Source organism: Perognathus longimembris, chromosome 27, assembly GCF_023159225.1.
Source record: "Perognathus longimembris pacificus isolate PPM17 chromosome 27, ASM2315922v1, whole genome shotgun sequence".
NCBI lineage: Eukaryota > Metazoa > Chordata > Mammalia > Rodentia > Heteromyidae > Perognathus > Perognathus longimembris.
In genome coordinates this window covers 5,338,371-5,357,576 of record NC_063187.1, presented here as the reverse complement: position 1 = coordinate 5,357,576, position 19,206 = coordinate 5,338,371, and the positions used below count along the sequence as shown (strand labels likewise).

The following is a 19,206-nucleotide window of genomic DNA, read 5'->3' as shown; positions in this document are numbered from 1 at the left end:
ACACACACACACATTCCCACCAGAAAGTGAAAGACATTACGTTGAAAGAAGTAAGGCAGGCTCTGGAAGACAAAGGAGGCAATTGTTTTCTCATATATAAGTATTAAATCTAACATATGAATAGGAAATATGATATTAGAATAGGACACATATCAGTTATATATACATATGTGTGTATATATATATATATGATTAACCTATATAGTAGGTTAAACATAAATGTGGAATTCCTTGCTACAGTCTCTCTAATCAAATAACAAACCATATACAAATGAACACCAGACAAATATAGCACATATTGCCTGAAGGGTATGAGAGTTTAGGAAATGTGCAAACGAACAAATAAATAGGAAATAAATGGGTGGGAAAAATACAACATACTATTCAGATACATATGGGAAAATGGAGCTAGGAATATATGGATGGGATTGTAATAGAAAGGAGGATTTATTGGAAGTAGTGACACAGATAAAGAGATAATTTAATAACAAATTGACATGTTGCACACATATTAAAATTTCTAATGTTATTTCAATAAGTGAAAGAAAATCCTGTCACCTAGTTTGACAGGTTATTTAATATACATCATGGCTGAGATTGTGATGGATAGAAATCTTCTCATTTATGGACCATCCAATTTTCATTACCTTTAGCTCGCCATTGGGCCTTTTGATCAGGCCCTGAATGACCACAGGAAGTTCCCTGGTCTCTATCAGATGGCCTCAAAGGACACGTCCATAGCCACTGCCATGGTCTCCTTACTGGTTTACTTCAGATGGAACTGGGTGGGACTGTTAACATTTCTAGATGAGAATGGCTTGTGGATACTTCATCTACTGAAAGAAGAGATGGACAAGAACAAAGTTTGTGTAGCCTTCGAGCTAGCATTCCCAAGCTATGGCCTATCATTTGTAAGCATGGCACTGTATAACCAGATTAACAAATCTTCAGCAAATATCCTCATCATATACGGTGTTAAGGAATACACACTAGATTTCATGGAGTTTATTGAACAGTATTTAATAAAAGGTAAAGTTTGTATTCTGAACTCACAGTGGGAGCTACCCATGAGGAGGAGATCTTTAAGGCGAGGTTCATTCCATGTCCCTCTCGCTTTTTCACAACATCACCCAGATGTTTCTGGATTCACAGATTTTGTCAAGGCAGTGAACCCTTCCACATACCCTGAAGACTTTTTCCTTGCTCGGCTGTGGTTTCTCTCTTTTAATTGCTCAGAATCTGAGTCTGACTGTGTAACATGGCAGAACTGTCCTCGTCATGCCTCCTTGGATTGGTTGCCTGGGCACATTTTTGACATGACTATGTCTGGAGACAGTTACAATATATACAATGCTGTGTATGCTTTGGCCCAGGCTCTCCATGAGATGCTGCTACATCAAACAGAAGTACAGACAATAGAAAACTGGAAAGAGACAGTGCCTTCCCCTGCACAGGTAAGGTCTTCTATTTCGAATGGCATGCACAGTAAGCACAGTCAATTCCGAGAGGACTTTATTACCACATGAAATTAAATATTTTAGTTAGGTTCCCCAAACTAAAGAAATTAAATTTCTATAAATGTCTGTGAGGTTTTCTAGACTTGTGCTCCTGTGCTCTTATGGAGAACAGGCCAGTAGCAAGAAAGAAATCAGTTCCATGCTTCTATTCTTTCTTCTAGTAAATAATAACTTCCACATAAACATAGGTAATGGTGTGAAAAGAGTATAATCACCTTTTCCCAATGAGTTTCTAAGGATGACCAGCTGAGCACAAGTATCTCTATTTTTAGTAGGTAACCTATATTCATTCTCCTTTAGGTCTTATAACGATAACAAGCTTGAGCTATAACTATTGACACCAATAGAAATAGTTGTTGTGGAAAACTCTAGCCACCTGAGAATTGCTGCATTTACGCTTATATAAATGAAATAGGTTTCTCTTGAAAAGAAGCCTTCTAGCACTTTGCTGTGTGACCAGCTTTCAGGAAAATTATTCTTATTCCTCCAAAGACTTTCTTCTGGAGTGCTTTATCAGGTTCTGTGCTTTTCTTGAATTCTGAATCAGAGATTAAAGACACTCAGGAGTTTTTCAATTTCTTTCCTTTTTTCTTTCTTTTTGTAAACACATGTGAGTCTTTATTGCAAGCTCAAGCCTGGGCTCACGCTCATCACTGATGCAGCAGGTCCGAATCAAGTGTCCCAACCCTCTCAGGAGCTTTTCTTATATCAGCTTTTCTTTCTAACCACTGGAATATACTTCAACATAAGATGATGTGTCTCTTGTAGCTGCACCCTTTCCTGAAGAACACCCAATTTCAGAATCCTGCTGGAGATCAGGTGATTTTAGATGACAAAAGAAAATTGGAGGCAGAGTATGACATTGTGAACATTTGGAATTTTCCACAAGGTCTTGATCTTAAGGTGAAAATAGGAAAGTTTTCTCCATTTGCTCTACATGATCATCAACTATCTTTATCTGAAGATTTGGTAGAGTGGCCCATAGAAACTACAGAGGTTAGTTGTTATTTAATTCTAATGATTTTAAGAGCATATAAGTAAGTAAAATGTATACCTGACTGAATGCCAGCACTGACTCCTGTAATAGTGAAGTGCTAGACTTTGAAGTCAGGCCCCATTTTACCACGTGAACCCCATTTTACCACACAAACCCTACTTTACCACACGAACCTGAGATAAGCAGGCCCTGTGAGCAAACACAGGATAAGCCCATTAGGGCCCAGTCGGTGTAGAACTCTAACCTCTGGGAATGCTTAACTCTGACCACCCCTGGGGTGCCTCGAACCCTGAGCCAATCAGATTTGTACCTGTATCCTAATCTTGCTTGCTTGAATACCTGATTGTTGTAACTTTGTTCTTTGCTTCTTTGCCTTTATAAGCCCTGTGTAATCACAGCTCGGGGCTCCCTCCTAACCTCCGCTGTGTCGGTGGGCAGAACGAGGCCCGAGTTGCAGCTCGCTTAAATAAAGCCTTGCCTTGCTTTTGCATTTCAGAATGTCTGAGTCTCAGTGGTCTTCTTGGTGGTGGTCTCACGACTTGGCACAACAATAGTAATTATTTAGTTCTGAATGTCATGGTTTGAATTCAGGCCCAGCAGGAATACCTGTGAGACTCTTACCTTCATTTAACCACCACAAAAGAGGTCCTGGGTGCTGGCTAATGCTTCTAATCTTCTCTACTTGGAAGGCTGACATCCTAAAATCTCAGATTATAGTTCATTTTAGAGCCCCACCAGGCAAAAAAGTCTGTGCGAATCTATGTCACTAAAACACCTCAAAACTAAGTGAGAGCTGTGCATCAAGCGGCTGATCATTTATCTTGAAAACAAAATAGCTCAAGGAAATTGCTTGGACACTGAGTTCAAGCTCCAGGATCAGCACCCTCCAAGAAAAATTCATTTTGTTTCTAAATGTGAATTTTGAATATTTTCATAAAATACAAATTGCATGTTTCTTAACAGAGTTCTAACACCAATGAAGTACCAAAGGAATTGCTTTATGTATTTGTAAGGTTTACTTAGTTCCCTTTTCTGGTGGTTTCATTTAATGATTAGTTGAGCTGCTACTTAGATATCTTTCAATTGAGGAATCATTGAATGAGGTAGCACATAAAGCTTTTGTGGTGACAGGACCTGGAATCCATAGCATCATTCAATTCACTGACTAGATTTATGTGTATTGATATACTACTCTAAGGAATCGAGTCATTCAAATAAGGAAAGTTTGGGAATGTTAGGAGAAGCCTAAACAGTTTCTGACACTTATCTGATGTTCCTCAGCCTGTTCATTCTGTCTGCAGTGAGAGTTGTGGTCCTGGATTCAGGAAATCCCTTCAGGAGGGAAAGGCTGTCTGTTGCTTTGATTGTACCCCTTGCACAGAGAATGAGATGGCTAATCGGACAGGTAAGTTCACAGGAGAGGGAGAAATACAGGTTCTCTCCTAGTGCCCCACAAACCATGAAAAGCACTGCCAACGTTATGTATTGGAATTGCAGTCAAAGTCTTCCTTCATTCACCTAGTAGTTTAATTACAAGAATGGATGATACTGCTTCTTGAAAAGAAAAAAAAATCATGGGCTCTGAACTGTATATAGGATTAACTTTTTCTAGTATAATGCATGTATGTTTATTTAAATACTCAGGAATGTTAACATATTTTCTCTCACACGAAATAAAAAATCCTTTTAAGAATGAGGCCTCTAAATTTTGCTAAATATTTTTACATTATAAAGAAAACACAGATCTTTATTTCCTAGTTGTCCAGAACTATTATTAAAGCAGAGAAAATGTTCTCGTTTGGTTCAACTCTTGTGCATGGCCTGAGTGTATACCTTCAAAGAATGATTATAATCTCTGTTCTCTAGTGCTTTACAGGTGAGTAGGAAAAGCAAATAACACAATTACAAGGAAGAACCACAGTGCTCCTATCTATATGAAATAGAGATAGAAAAAATGCAACATCTTTTAGTCATTTTAAATAAGGACATTGAGTTCTGTACAAAAAAGGCTGAAAAATATTATAGAAGAATGAAGAGATGTCTAAAATTATTGTTAGGACATTAGGAATGGCAAAGAAGAAAATGAATGACGTTCATTGCAAATTAATAGTTCCAACTAGAATTTAGAGCCAAGTATAGGGACATGATGAACTTACAAAAATAATACTAAATATGTCTAGTAATACTTGGTCATATGCAGTTGATGCTAGTAATTATCAATGTGTCAGAATTTTTTTCTAGGTAGGTATTTCCTAATTTAATTTTAAGCACTGGAAAGGAACTAATGGTTATTTGTCTTCCTCATCAGACATGGAGCAGTGTGTGAAGTGCCCAGATCACCAGTATGCCAACACACAGCGAACCCAGTGCCTCCTAAGAGCTGCAAGCTTCCTGGCTTATGGGGAGCCCTTGGGGATGGCCTTGGCCTGCATGGCTCTTGGTTTATCGACACTCACAGCAGCTGTTCTAGGTGTATTTGTGAAACATCACAACACCCCCATTGTCAAGGCTAATAACCAGGCTCTCAGCTACACCCTGCTTTTCTCTCTCATCTTCTGTTTTCTCTGTTCCTTGCTCTTTATTGGCTGTCCCAACACAGTCACCTGCATTCTACAGCAAACCACATTTGGGGTTGTATTCACTGTGGCTGTTTCTGCTGTTTTGGCCAAAACTGTAACTGTGGTTCTGGCCTTCAAGATCACTTCTCCAGGGAGAAGGATGAGGTGGCTGCTGGTGTCAGGGGCTCCTAACTTCATCATTCCCATCTGCACCCTGATCCAGGTGACTCTCTGTGGGATCTGGCTGGGAACCTCTCCTCCCTTCATTGACACAGACATACACTCTGAACATGGCCACTTCATCATCCTGTGTAACAAGGGCTCCCTCACTGCCTTCTACTGTGCCTTGGGATACCTGGGCTCCCTGGCCCTGGCCAGCTTCACTGTGGCTTTCCTGGCCAGGAACCTGCCTGACACCTTCAATGAAGCCAAGTTCCTGACCTTCAGCATGCTGGTGTTCTGCAGTGTGTGGCTCACCTTCCTGCCTGTCTACCACAGTGCCAAGGGCAAGGTCATGGTGGCTGTGGAGGTCTTCTCCATCTTGGCCTCCAGTGCAGGGCTCCTGGGCTGCATCTTTGTCCCCAAGTGCTATATCATCTTGATAAGGCCTGATATAAATTGTGTGCATGGCTTTAGAGACAGAAAATGCTCTGGGAAAATTAAGCCCTCCTAAGAAGAAACTTACATATTTTTTCAAGTGAGTTTCTTTTGCCATTAGATATTAGTTTACGTAGTTGGAATCATTTCAATAAATAAGGTCCTTTTACTCATTTTTTTAGTAATGGCACAGTCAGAAGTTGTAGCTAGAGACAGGTCAATTTGAATTCCATTTCATATATTTTGGGTTCCTCCTAGTTACTATGCACTTAGTTCCAGTTTTCTGATGTTTCAGAGATATTTGCAGAAAAACAAAGTATATCACCCCTTGGCACACTGTCACTCCTCAAATCTTTGCTGATCAGGTGGCTGACTGCGATTTGAGGACCACGGTACAAAACCATCCCCAGCAGGAAACGTCTCTGAGACTCCATGTCCAATAAACCCCCACCAAAAACCTGGAAGTGAGGCTATGTCTTAAGTGGTAGAACACTAGCCTTAATCATAATTGCTTAATGAAAATGCAGAGTCCTTGTGTTCCAGCCCCAGGACAGACACACACACACACAGAATACCAGGACTTGTGGTGTGGGGGAGAGGAAGGAAGTGAAGTGGAATGAGGATACATGAATAGAGAGAGGGAGGGTGGCCAAATGAATTCCTAATATTCGATGCCTACATGTGGACATGAAACTAGCACACATGAGAGGGTGGGTTGGGAGAGATGGGGGAGAACGATGGAAGTGGTGACATGGATCAAGATGCCTTGCACTCCCATGGTGACATGGTGAATTGCAGCCTTTCTCTAGATGTATGTGTGTGTGTGTGTGTGTGTGTGTGTGTGTGTGTGTGTGTGTGTTCCAGTACTAAGGCTGGCACTCTGGGCCTGAGTGATGTCCCTGCACTTCTCTTGTTCAAGCCTAGGTCTCTACCACTTGAGCAACAGCACTACTAATGAAAGCCTAGGACAACTCCATCTTGAAACTGCAACCATCTTGTTGTTTGTGTTAAACTAAGAATAAACCAACCAGCCATAAAAGCCCATTTCCCGAAACCAACTGGCCATAAAAACCCATGTCCTGGATGGCCCAACCAGTTTGGGAACATTCCAGATACTTTGACCACCCTGGAATGTCGTCAGACCAATTTTTAGAGAACCCCTAGCCCCATGTCAATCAGATTTGTCCTCACACCCCAACCCTGCATCTGGCTCATGTCAATCAGATTTGTCCTCACACCCCAATCCTGCCTGCACCTGGTTTATGCAACTTTGTGATTTTTTTCCTTTAAATACCCATGTAAAACTCTGCTCGTGGCTTTCTTCCTAACCTCCACTGTGTCGGAGTGTAGGACGAGGCCCGAGTTGCAGCTCGCCTGAATAAAGCCTTGCTTTTGCATTTCAGAACGTCTGGCTCTCGGTGGTCTTCTTGGTGGTCTCCTCGTGACATGAGCATAACATTTCAGGGCTCGTCTGGGATAGCCCCTGAGACCCTCGAGACCCCAGACTCTGAAGGTGAGAAACAGCGCTGTTAATTTGTCTTGTCCTGTCCTTTGTCTAGGTGTGTGTTTTTTACTTTCATTTTCTCTTGAAGATGGCCGTTCTAGCTTGTTCTATTTTTTTTTTTTATGGGTTGTCTGAGCAGACATGCTCATAAGACAACCCTGGAGGAACTGGGACCCAGACCCTCCACCCTTGAAGGGGGACCCCCAGAACCCCACTTTGATACTTGTAGGGTGCAAATCAGTCTGGCCTCTAGCCGGCACTGATCTGGAGGGTCTCCTCACCGAGGCTCATCCCGCCCACCTTGAACTTGGATCCACTCCTTCTGCACCCTTGCAGGAGGTTGGGGGCTGACTTGGGAGATCTCCAACTCATACTAGTAACTTGTAACTTGTCTTTTTCTCAGGCCTGTGTGTTTGGTACCTTTTCTGTTGTTGTAATTGTGTTTTTTGTAGCTGTCTGGATTGAACACCTGATCAGAGCCATGGGTAATGTACCATCTCGCCCCCTAGACTTGACCCTAGCCCACTGGAAGGACCCCCTCCCCCCAGTCCTAAACAGTCAGCCCAAGCCACCGACAGGTGGCAGGGAATGACCCCACTGCACAGCACTGTCTCTGTGTTATTTGTGAGTCTGACAGTCTCTTTTGTGTCAAACCTGCATAGCCTATTTTTGTTACCTTATCCTGTGTTTGTTGGTGCCGTCAGTTTATAAATTAGTAGATTGTTTATGGCATATTTAGTTCCTATATGTATTGTCTTTTCTGTTTTATTGGAATTGTTTTACCTCTTGTTATTTTATGGACTAGTCTGAATGATGTGGTTAATTGGACTTTGATGTAAAAGAGAAAGTGAAATTGAAAGCAGAAGGGCCTAGGACGAGATTGAGTACTGAGGAGACTAGGTCCGGTGTTGAATTAGGAAAGAAAGAAATAGTAAATCCAATCAGATACTAGAAAAGATTGTGTTACAGAAAAAGGAAAAACAAATTGCTTGTATTATTAGGGGCTGGTCTGGACTGTTCTTCTCTGTTTTGTGTATCTTCTGACTGTGACAGACGAAATGGGAAAGTCTCCCTCTACCCCTTGGATTTATGTTTAGCTCATTGGAAAGATGTACAGGTGACAGCTTACAATCAAAGTGTGAGTGGCCACAAAAAGAACTCTGGGTGACCCCCACCCAGCCTTCTTCAGCAGAAAATTATTTGGTGTGCTAAAATGTTTTGTTAAAACTATCAAGCCCTGGAAAATGAGGCTGGAGAATGCTAAAAAATCATTTGTTAAAAGCTTTGTCTTGGGCTGGGAATATGGCCTAGTGGCAAGAGTGCTTGCCTCATATACATGAAGCCCTAGGTTCGATTCCCCAGCACCACATAGATAGAAAATGGCCAGAAGTGGCGCTGTGGCTCAAGTGGCAGAGTGCTAGCCTTAAGCAAAAAGAAGCCAGGGACTGTGCTCAGGCCCTGAGTCCAAGCCCCAGGACTGGCAAAAAAAAAAAAAAAAAGCTTTGTCTTAAAATTTGGGTGTTGCAGGAGTAAGGTTGGCAAAAATACTCCTGCCACTGGAAAATGTATGGCCGATGCTTATTTTGTGCGCTTTAAGATCTTTTGAATGTGTGTACGTGTGTGTGTGTGCATGTGTGTGAACATGTTAATGTTAAACAGAGGTTAGTAAAAGGCCTTGCAAATCAAGAATACATTTCTAGATAAGAAATTGGGAAGTAAAATTGTCCTAAATGATTATTGCAAAGTGAGAAAAGGAGAATTATAGCTACCAAAATGTTTCATTGCCATTCCAGTTTCTTTTTTGGGGGGGGGGGGGGCAGTCCTGGGCCTTGGACTCAGGGCCTGAGCACTGTCCCTGGCTTCCTTTTTGCTCAAGGCTAGCACTCTGCCACTTGAGCCACAGTGCCACTTCTGGCCATTTTCTGTATATGTGGTGCTGGGGAATCGAACCTAGGGCCTCATGTATACGAGGCAAGTTCTCTCGCCACTAGGCCATATCCCCAGCCCCGCCATTCTGTTGTGCCAAGTCATGAAACCACCACCAAGAAGACTACCGAGACTCAGACATTCCGAAATGCAAAAGCAAGGCAAGACTTTATTTAAGTGAGCTGCAACTCGGGCCTCATCGTACCCCCTGACACAGCGGAGGTTAGGAGGGAGCCCCGAGCTGTGATTACACAGGGCTTATAAAGGCAAAGAACATGGTTACAACAATCAGGTGTTCAAGCAAGCAAGATTAGGACACAGGTACAAATCTGATTGGTTCAGGGTTTGATTCTAAAATGGGGTTCACGTGGTAAAATGGGGTTCACGTGGTAAAATGGGGCCTGACTTCAAAGTCTGGCATTTCAATTCCAGTTTCTCTGTAGGATTTTTTTGTAACAATTTCCAGCAGGCCCACAGAGAAGGACGGATGACCCCTACAAGTTTGTCAAGATGTAACATTGGCCCTTAATAAGCTCCAGGTAAGAGTATGCTTAAAAACTATTTCTATGTGGACCACCTTGTTGCCTTAATTGGAGTAAAGTGGCCTCTTGTAAGACTCATTGATCTGAAATTTGAAGTTCAAAGCCAGCCCGGGCAGAGAAAGGTCCCTGTGAGAGTCTTCGTGTCCAATTGGCCAGCAGAAGTGTTGGGAACAGAGTTGTGAGTTTCTTTGAGGCTCAAAGTGGTAGGGTGCTAGACTTGAGCTGGAGAGCTGAGGGACAGCACTCAGGCCCTGAGTCCAAGTCCAGTGACGGACCAAGAGAAATGCCAAAGGTGCATTTATACCAGCATGGAAAAGTTACTCCTGGGACAGAGTGATTGCGCATCCAAAGGCAGTAAGCCACTGCTTGGTTGGCAGAGATGGTGTCAGATCCTAGAGTCACTCCTGTTTGGCCTTTCAAAAGTTAAGCAGAGCCGGGAGGTCCTAGAAGAATAGTTCATAAGCATGCCTTTTATTGCCCATGTCTATCTACTTTGTAACTGGACAGGAACTTGTCAGTCATCTGTGGTAGTGGATAGTAAAGCTAAGTTTGTTAAATAGGGGATAGTTTAAAAATCCCAACCCCCTGCATCTGCTCAAAGCCCTAACAAGCAGTGAATTTTGAGCTGGTACATCGGTTCAGGGAAGAAAGCTTGTAGACCTGAGATTGTGTCCTTATTGAGATCTGTTAAATGCCTGCAAAGGTAATGTAGGCATTTTTTTAGATCATCAGAGACCAGTTCCCCAGCCAGTCAGGAAAAAGCTTTTACAAACTAGAATGTTAAAAGGCTACACTGCAGTAGCCCAAAAAGTCTGTATAGTTAAGTTAAATGTTGAATGTAATTTTCAATTTGGAATAAAGCTCCCAATGGACATCTGATCCTGGCAACCCCTTGGTAAAGTAGACTAAGGTTATAGGTTCCTGGCTAGGTAAGGCCAACGCCCTTGAGTCAGCCTGAAGAAGTTACAGAAGATGGATGATACTTGCCCATCAGCCCCCCTTTAGGACCAAGGGACCAGAGTTGTTTTTGGGAAGATGAGGCAGGATAAACTAGGGGCATGGAAAACAGAGGTAACAGTGTACAGAAACTGCACTTGTGAGAAATGGTTACAGGCCAAGCCTACTATGTTGGTTTTAAATATCTGGTTTAAACTTATTGCCCTGGCAAAATGACCCAAGGGCCATTGATTGCCTAAAGCTTTCTTGACATTCAGCCTATAAAAGCTAGTGTGCCTAAGAAGGAATCAGGAAAATGCAAGGAAATTTGACTAAAGTTAGGCCTTAGGTTAGTTAACTATCAAGGACAGTCTGACAGTCATCTAAAAGAATCTATATCTTCACCCTGTGTAGCCCTATCTTGGTAAAACAAATGGGACTCTTATCACAAGCAGCTGATTTCTGCTGGAAAGTACTTTAGATCTGCTGAAACTAAAATTTTGGGGGGACATTCTTGAGTTGACTGGAGTTAACTAGCTCTATTAAGAAAATTGGATATTGTAAGACATTTTCAAGCAGACTGGCCTGCTACTAAATTCAAAGCATGTATGACAGGCTGGAGAGTCGCTTCCAGGCAATGCCTGAGGTGGGAGGTGTGTCCAGATGGATTAGGGTGTGACCTCAGAAGAAAGGGAGGTAACTGCCATCAGGTGTGCCAGATACCAAGGTAACTGGACGGAGATTTAAACTGGCTGGGGGCATCTTCATGGAGCCCTCCTGAGGGTGGATCTTACAGATGCCACTGGCCAACCTTAGGCATTTAAAGGCACTGGAATCTAGAGAAATCCACTCTAAAATACTAACTCATGATAGTTGGCTCTGGTCTGGCTTTTTAGAAGCAGCAGTCCCCATCAGGCTGACCCTAGCCCCACCTTTGTTTTCCCCAACAGCCTGTGGGTAGAATCACAGTAAATTGCCTTGATGTAGTTGAGATAAACCAGATTCTACAAACCAGAGGAAAAGAAAATGTAGACAGTTTAAAACTCTAGCAGCAAAGAAGCCCCAGAAACTGTAAAGAGGAAAGTTAGTATAGTAAGCCTTGGAGAATAAGAAAGGGGTTTAAAAAGTCAAGTGTCACAGAATGTTCCAGTAAGTCGCTGCTGGCATGAGGAAGTAAAAGATGGTGTGAGTGGGGATATGTTACATTTTAAACTGTATAAGGAAAGACTTTAGAAAGAGAATTAGGGAAGCAAAAATGTTTCCTTTAGATTAAAAGTATTTGGCATGTTAAAAGTAAGAATGACAATTCTTAGAAAGTTTGAGTATGTAACAAACTATATCAATATGTCTTTAAATTAGAGCTTATGAGTAAAGTTGGTATAGAATCAAATTGGCTATAATATAAATAGGTAAATAGGGTAAGAATTGGGGGTTCGATGTGAAACTATCTGTACCTGCATCTGCAGGGCTAAGGGGCTTGTGTGATGTCATCTAAATGTTAACCAGAAAGATCTCATATATCTTTAACTGCTTGATTCCCTCGCTGAGATGGTTTCGTAGGTAAAGCCTGGATTTGCTCATATGTAGCCTTAGGATCAGATCTGGGATCCCCTCCCATAATTCCTAACTGGCAATCACATTTTTTATGAGCTTTTATCCCCCCTCAGAGCCCTATAGCAGGTCCACCAAGAGAACCACGTTGGAAGGGACCCTACATCCTGCTGCTGACAACTCCCACCGCACTCAGGGTGGACAGAGCTGTGACCTGGATTCTCTTCACCCACGCCCCCAAAGAGACTGGAGCCAGTGGACTGGTGGACTCATTCGCAGCCAGAGAGGACATTCCACCCCGGTGGCGGATTAGCCACAACAGAGGCCATATACCAAAAGATGGACTTGGCTAACTTTACCTTGCTAGGCCTGCTATGTATGGTTGGTGCTTTGGTAGCTAGGGAGAGAGCCTAGACACCCATAAACCCTACCTATGGGTGGCCCGGCAGCTTGGGGATGATAGAATAGTGGGCACCAGAATTTATATATCTTTCCCGGCCTCCAGCCTGAGCTACTGTAACTCCCCTGGCCACTATTATTGCTCTTACTGGAGTTGTGAGGTCATGGCCCCACTGTAAAAGCTATTGGAATTTAGATTATGGCCTGAAACACAGGATTGTGCTTCATATCCATAAGTCCAGGGGGGAATGAAAGACTAGGATGACTCCACCTTGAAACTGCAACCATCTTGTTGTGTTAAGCTAGGAATAAAACAACCTGCCATAAAAGCCCATTTCCCGAAACCAACTGGCCATAAAAACCCATTTCCCGGATGGCCCAACTGGCTCGGGAACGTTCCAGATACTTTGACCACCCTGGAATGTCGTCAGACCAATTTTTAGAGAACCCCTAGCCCCGAGTCAATCAGATTTGTCCTCACACCCCAACCCTGCACCTGGCTAATGACAATCAGATTTGTCCTCACACCCCAATCCTGCCTGCACCTGGTTTATGTAACTTTGTGATTTTTTTCTTTAAATACCCATGCAAAACTCTGCTCGTGACCTTCCTCCTAACCTTCGTTGTGTCGGTGGGTAGGACAAGGCCCGAGTTGCAGCTCGCCTGAATAAAGCCTTGCTTTTGCATTTCGGAACGTCTGGCTCTCGGTGGTCTTCTTGGTAGTCTCCTTGCGACATGGGCATAACACTTCTAGCTTTTTCTGAGTAGAACGTTTCTGCCTGGGCTGGCTTTGAACTTGATCTTCAATGTTTGCTTCCTTAGTAGGGAGGAAGACAACTGTGAGCTACTCATGCCCAGCATTTTTTTTAATGTAGTATGGCAAGATCCCCCTCCCTCCCAGGACCACCACCTCTGCCTGTCTCTGGTCAGCTGGGTGTTTTGAGATTGCCTTCCTTATGAGCCTGATTCATGAGGGCAAACCCCTGAGCCAGAACTCCCTGTGCCGCACCCCTCTGTACCTTATCCCTCCTCTGCAACACAGATTTGGGGCACAGAAAAAGCCATCTAGTAAGCCGACTAGACTACACTCCATAGAGACAGAAAATGCACAGGAGCAGAGATTCCTTTCTCCGGTCAGTAGGACTCAACTGGGAAATTCTGGCATTTGTTGTTGTGTTGGGGACCTTCCTGAGATCATTCCATCCATCCTCCTTTATCTCTGGTCCTGGGGACAAAAATGAAGCTGAAGGTATTGTTGGAGGGGGGTGCAATTTGTTCTGCAATCTGAGACAGGACCTGCTTGGTACCCATAATCCTTCTCTCAGATCTGCACTGAGAACACCTGCTTGTGGCTTGGTTTTATTTTTCTAGTTGTTTCGCTTTGACAGTTTTTTCCTTTCTGTCACTCCTGTTCCTTCTCTTTCAACTTGAATCAGGGGGTTTCATTCTGATTCTTTTTAGCATGATAGTCAAAAATTTGCTGCACCTTAAAATTTGGCCCAGCTTACTAAGGATGAACCACCAGTGAAGGTTTTATCAGGAAATCCAAGGGTGCCATCATAACCGGGAATGGATATTTATTACAGAGATTTGCATAGTATGCAAATAAGGTGGAGGTGAGTGCACAGCTCTATGGAAAGGATTCTGTCCTGCCTGGGGGTGGCCTAACATTACTGTCACACAGTGTGACTTGCAGATCGTTAAAAATTAGATTAAATAAATGAACAAATCCTCCATAAGCTGGGTAGAAAGTAGAGAATGGGTGAGTTATAGCCCAGGAGGGAAACTGCAATTTGCAGTCATCTTCCATTACTTCCAAATTCTAAGAAGAAATGACCTCACAGAGAAGATGGTGCCCTATACCCTGACACTGCATACACCTCTGACTCGGATGTAGACTCCAGAATGGCAGACAGCTATAGACTGCACTCCAGGAGAGCCAGGAGACCTGATGTAAGCTACACTGGCCTTGGTGACTTGCTCCTTCAGAGCCTAGTAGCTACTATTGAGGTGCCAGACTTTGAAGTCAGGCCCCACCACGTGAACCCCATTTTAGAATTAAACCCTGAGCCAATCAGATTTGTACCTGTGTCCTAATCTTGCTTGCACACCTGGTTGTTGTAACCTTGTTCTTTGCCTTTATAAGCCCTGTGTAATCACAGCTCATGGCTTCCTCCTAACCTCCGCTGTGTCGGTGGGTAGGACGAGGCCCGAGTTGGCAGCTCTTTAAATAAAGCTTTGCCTTGCTTTTGCATTTCGGAGTGTCTGAATCTCGGTGGTCTTCTTGGGGGTGGTCTTGCGACTTGGCACAACACTATGTCTGTTCTACCATCCCAGTCCCATTCAGCTGGAGGTCATTTTGAACAAGCAAAGAGGGCAAAGCCTGGAACCATGTTAGTGCAGACCTCAATGCCTGCCAAAGTCAATGCTGCTCATAATGTCCACACGTAAGATATACTCCCCCCCCCCCACCCAATTATAATCTGATGGAGAAACTTGGATAATTCTGACGATCTATGGCTGCAAAATCCTTCTAGAATGTTTTGTTCTCTTCCTACCACATTAATCACTAATTCTAGTCCTGGAATTCCTCCCTCAGAGCAGAGGAGGGATGAGTGAAATGCCAACTCATGAACTAAGCCAATAAAATCGAAGAGCTTGCTCATTTTGGTTTTAAATCAATACATGAAATTTGAATGTGTAAACAAAAATCAGTTTCTCTAGTAGAGTCAGCTGTGTTCCAACCAGCAGGAAAGTGGACCACATAAAACTACTGAAAGACAAATTTCTATTTGGGGGAACAGGAACCTATATCTGGGTATTAATAACTCAACAAAATGCATTGGCTGAAATGCTTGCCATGAAAGTGATGAGAGAGAAATGGATAGAGACAGACACAGAGAGACAGAGTGACAGAAACACAGACACAGAGAGAGGAGATGACAGACTGACAGAGGTACAGGGACAGATCAAGATCGGTACACAGAGAGACAAAACAAGTCGACAAAGACAGAGCCACACCCAGCATGCCTACACAGGGTGTCACTCTTCTAGACAGGGTGTCACTCTCCAGATTAATTCCACCTGTGCTTCCAACACAAAATGATGGGATCAGGGGCTCTAACCACACTGCCCAACTTCTCTTTGAAATGCAAAATACAGTGCACAAAAAGACTTTCCACTCTTATCCCTTAATCTCTTCAGAATTTGCACAGACATTCCATTGCCCTGACCCTAACAAAAACCAAAAAGAATGCCAAGCCCAAATTTATACCATTCACTGACTTCAGGGAATTCCAAATCTGTGACTTTCCCTCTGTCCCTTCCTCCCTCCCAACCCCCATCTCTCTCTCTTGCTCTCTTTCTTTCTTTCTTTTTCTTTCTTTCTTCCTTTCTTTCCTTCCTTCCTTTCTTCCTTGCCTTCTTTTTGTTGGAGTACCTGGGTAGATGGGTAGTGAATATTTCTTATAGAATAGCAATTGAAGTATTACCCGCACACTCATGCCATTTACATCAAATCTCAACAATGACTGAATAAGCTATGGAGGAATCTCCACCTAAAATGTGTAGGAGATGAAGAAATAGTTCTCTTGCTCTTGTGGGAGGTCCCTTCTTATTTGACATTAATCCTCCCTCCTGCCAACCCACACATATTTTCTCCAACATTTGATCTATGTATTCTTGTCTTTGGAAACGTGTTATTATTAAATTTTTATCTTTAAACCATCCCTGGGGATGGAACTCAGGAGTTTGGTGCCATCCATGAGCTTTTGTGGGCAATGACCACACTCCACTACTTAAGTCATCAATCCATTTTTGCAATAAAAGAGAGAGAGGGAGAGAGGAAGGAAGGATGGAGAAAGAGAAAGGAAGGAAGAAAAAAGGTATAAAGAAAGAAGGAAGCAGGGAAATAAATGAAAGGAAGGAAACATGAAATGTAGGAAAGAAGGAAGTTATGAAGGCTGGCAAGCTTGTAGGGAACTAAGTAGGAAGGAAAATAAAGGACAAACAGTAGGAAGGAAAAAGGAAGAAAGGAACAAAGGACAGAAGAAGGAAGAGAGGAAAGAAGGATGGAAACGAAAAGGAGAAGAAATAGAAAAGGAAGCAAGGGAAAGCAAAGAAAATAAAGGAAGGAAGGAAGGAAAGAAGGAAGGAAGGAAGGAAGGAAGAAAAGAAAGAAGGAAGAAAAGAAGGAAGGAAAGAAGGAAGGAAAAACTTAAGGACGGAAAAAAACACAGAAACGGAATGTGCAGCAGGCTCTGCGGATGCGATAGAGCTGGGCTGGGTGCTCTCCTCAGATCCTTCACAGGCCAAGGGCAGTGGAGCATCATGATAATGCCTGGAGGGATTGAGGGATAAAGGTGGGAATTCTATTTGCTTCAAGGTACAGTTCCAAGACCAGGCTGGGACCAAGCCCTTAATCCTATCACTTTTGCTTTGGGAGCTCAGTTTGCATTAATCCAGAGAGTGACACCCTGTCTAGGCAGGCTGGGTGTCACTCACAGATCCCATCAGAAGCTGCTCTCCAATTGGTTGAGATGGGATTGGGAGGGTGGGACTTAGGGGTATAAGGATACCCAGGGATCAGAGCACCAAAGTAGAGTCCTGAAGCTCGCAGTCAGTATCTGGCCCTGCTGGGATCTAGAGAGCCCTGCACACCTGATCCACCTCTCATCCACCAAGATGACCGAGGAGACCGCACCCTCGCTCCAGCGTCTCGCCACACAGAGTCTGCTGAGCCACCCGGCCCTGGCCATCTCTGCCCTGGACGATCTGCCGGTACTGCTGTTCCCTTCGCTCTTTATGGAAGCCTATACTGGGGGCCACAGAGAGGTGCTGAAGGCCATGGTACAGGCCTGGCCCTTCCCCTGCCTCCCCCTGGGGGCCCTGGCACAGTCCCCACGTATGGAAACTGTCAAGGTTGTCCTGGATGCCCTCGATCTGCGTCTTGCCCAGAAGGAGCACCCCAGTGGGTCGAAACTACTAGTGTTCAACCTGCGGAAGGAGCACCCAGAGTTCTGGATACGAGGATATACCTCCATGGTCCAAACATCCTATCCAGACAATCGGACTGAGAAGACAACACTGAGTTGCTGTTCTGGGATAACTGAAGAACAAGCCTTGATCATCGCCATGGACTTGACCATTAAAGATGGTGCACGTAATCCTACCCAAACTTACCTGCTCCAATGGGCCAGAGAGAGAAAAGAACAAGTCCATCTGTGCTCGAGGAAAATGAAGGTTCAATCTGAATCCATCTCTGAAATCCAGAAGGCTCTGTTGGTGGTGAATCTCGACTCCATCGAGGAACTGGAGTTGACTAAATTCTTAGGGCTAGAAACCATGCAAACATTGGCACCTTACCTGAGTCGGATGAAGAATCTTCACATCCTCAAAATCTCCATGAAGCGTACAGGTTTGCACACATTCAGCCCCAAATGGGAGGCATATCTGGAGCCACTGAAGCATCTACAGGAGCTTCATGTGCAAGATGTCATCTTGTGTCCTGAAAACCTGTCCTCCATCCTCAGGAGCCTGCCCCCTTTGAAGGCCTTGTCTCTGAGTCATTGTGTGATGATGGAGGCCAACCTTTGGTTTCTGTCCCGTTGTCCCTACACCAGGCAGCTCAAGCACCTGCGTCTGAGGCGTTTGTTCATGGATGGCATCAGTCCTGAGCCCCTGCGAGCACTGCTGGAGCATGTAGCCAGCAACCTGGAGACCCTGGCCCTGGAGTGTTGTCATATCACTGATTCCGAGCTGTCTTTCATCCTGCCTACCCTGAGCCAGTGCTCCCAGCTCCGCTTCTTCAGTTTCTATGGAAACCGCATCTCCATGGCCGCCCTGCAGAACCTCCTGAGCCACACGGCCAGGCTGGGCCATTTGAGAAGAGGACTCTATCCTGCCCCTGTGGAGAGCTACTGCCCTCAAACGTGGTGGGAAGAAAGCATCGACCCTGAGAGGTTCGCTCAGATTCGGACAGGCTTGACGCAGTCATTGAGAGGTATGGAGACAAAACAGAAGGTCCAGATCTGTACCCATTTCAGTCATTTGAAGAACAAATGTCAATTCTACAGCCTGGAGCCCGATGGCTCCTGGGTAGTTACAAAGGAAGAGCTTCCTAGCCTTTCTGCTCTGCCTGTGTAGTTGGGTATCTATCTTCAGAAAGCTCTTCTCAGCATCAGAAACAAATCCATGGACAGAAGTACAGTCTACAGGGGACCTAAACATCAAAGTTCAGTGTGGATGTAAGAAACAGGAAGGCTGGAGCTGTTTTTCAGTTCAATCGTAGCTCTGGAGCCTCAGGAATTTCTGAATGCTTTAAGGATACGTGTATCCTACACACACACCATCAGGAATATAAACTGAAATTAGCCTGGAAAGAACAGAATTATGATCTTATTTTTCTTAAGAGTTGTAAGCAAACCTCAAAGTTGGGGACAATCCCTTATGATCTATAATTTATTGTATCAACCCATCAAAAATAAAAAGAAAGGGAATACTTGAGTGCAATGATATCATTTTTCAGTACAGCATACAAAAAAACAGGAAGGAAGAAAGGGAGGGAGAGGCAGCAGGAAGGAATGGAAGAAGGGATGGAGGAAGGAAAAAGGGAGGGAGGGAAGGAAGGAAAGAAAGAAGGAAGAAAGGAAGGACGGAAGAAGGAAGGACGGACGGAAGA

At 43.9% G+C, this 19,206-nt stretch overlaps 2 protein-coding genes across 2 annotated transcripts; both read left to right on the top strand.

Annotated features, from left to right (window-relative positions):
• Nucleotides 1-749: 749 nt before the first annotated feature.
• On the top strand, nucleotides 750-5,745 carry LOC125342769 (vomeronasal type-2 receptor 116-like). Its single transcript, XM_048335079.1, has 4 exons — nucleotides 750-1,454; nucleotides 2,286-2,513; nucleotides 3,796-3,919; nucleotides 4,823-5,745. Exons 1-4 carry the CDS (start codon nucleotides 750-752, stop codon nucleotides 5,743-5,745), a joined length of 1,980 nt encoding a protein of 659 aa, XP_048191036.1.
• An 11,465-nt stretch (nucleotides 5,746-17,210) lies between these two features.
• On the top strand, nucleotides 17,211-18,671 carry LOC125342768 (PRAME family member 8-like). Its single transcript, XM_048335077.1, has one exon. The coding sequence runs from the start codon at nucleotides 17,211-17,213 to the stop codon at nucleotides 18,669-18,671; it is 1,461 nt and encodes a 486-aa protein (XP_048191034.1).
• Nucleotides 18,672-19,206: the final 535 nt, after the last annotated feature.

Excerpts from the sequence above, each read along its gene's own strand:
- LOC125342769 (XM_048335079.1), top strand. The coding sequence starts at position 750 with ATGGTCTCCTTACTGGTTTACTTCAGATGGAACTGGGTGGGACTGTTA. Across the intron at positions 2,514-3,795 it reads GGCCCATAGAAACTACAGAG|CCTGTTCATTCTGTCTGCAG; the intron begins GTTAGTTGTTAT and ends GATGTTCCTCAG. Across the intron at positions 3,920-4,822 it reads TGAGATGGCTAATCGGACAG|ACATGGAGCAGTGTGTGAAG; the intron begins GTAAGTTCACAG and ends CTTCCTCATCAG.
- LOC125342768 (XM_048335077.1), top strand. The coding sequence starts at position 17,211 with ATGACCGAGGAGACCGCACCCTCGCTCCAGCGTCTCGCCACACAGAGT.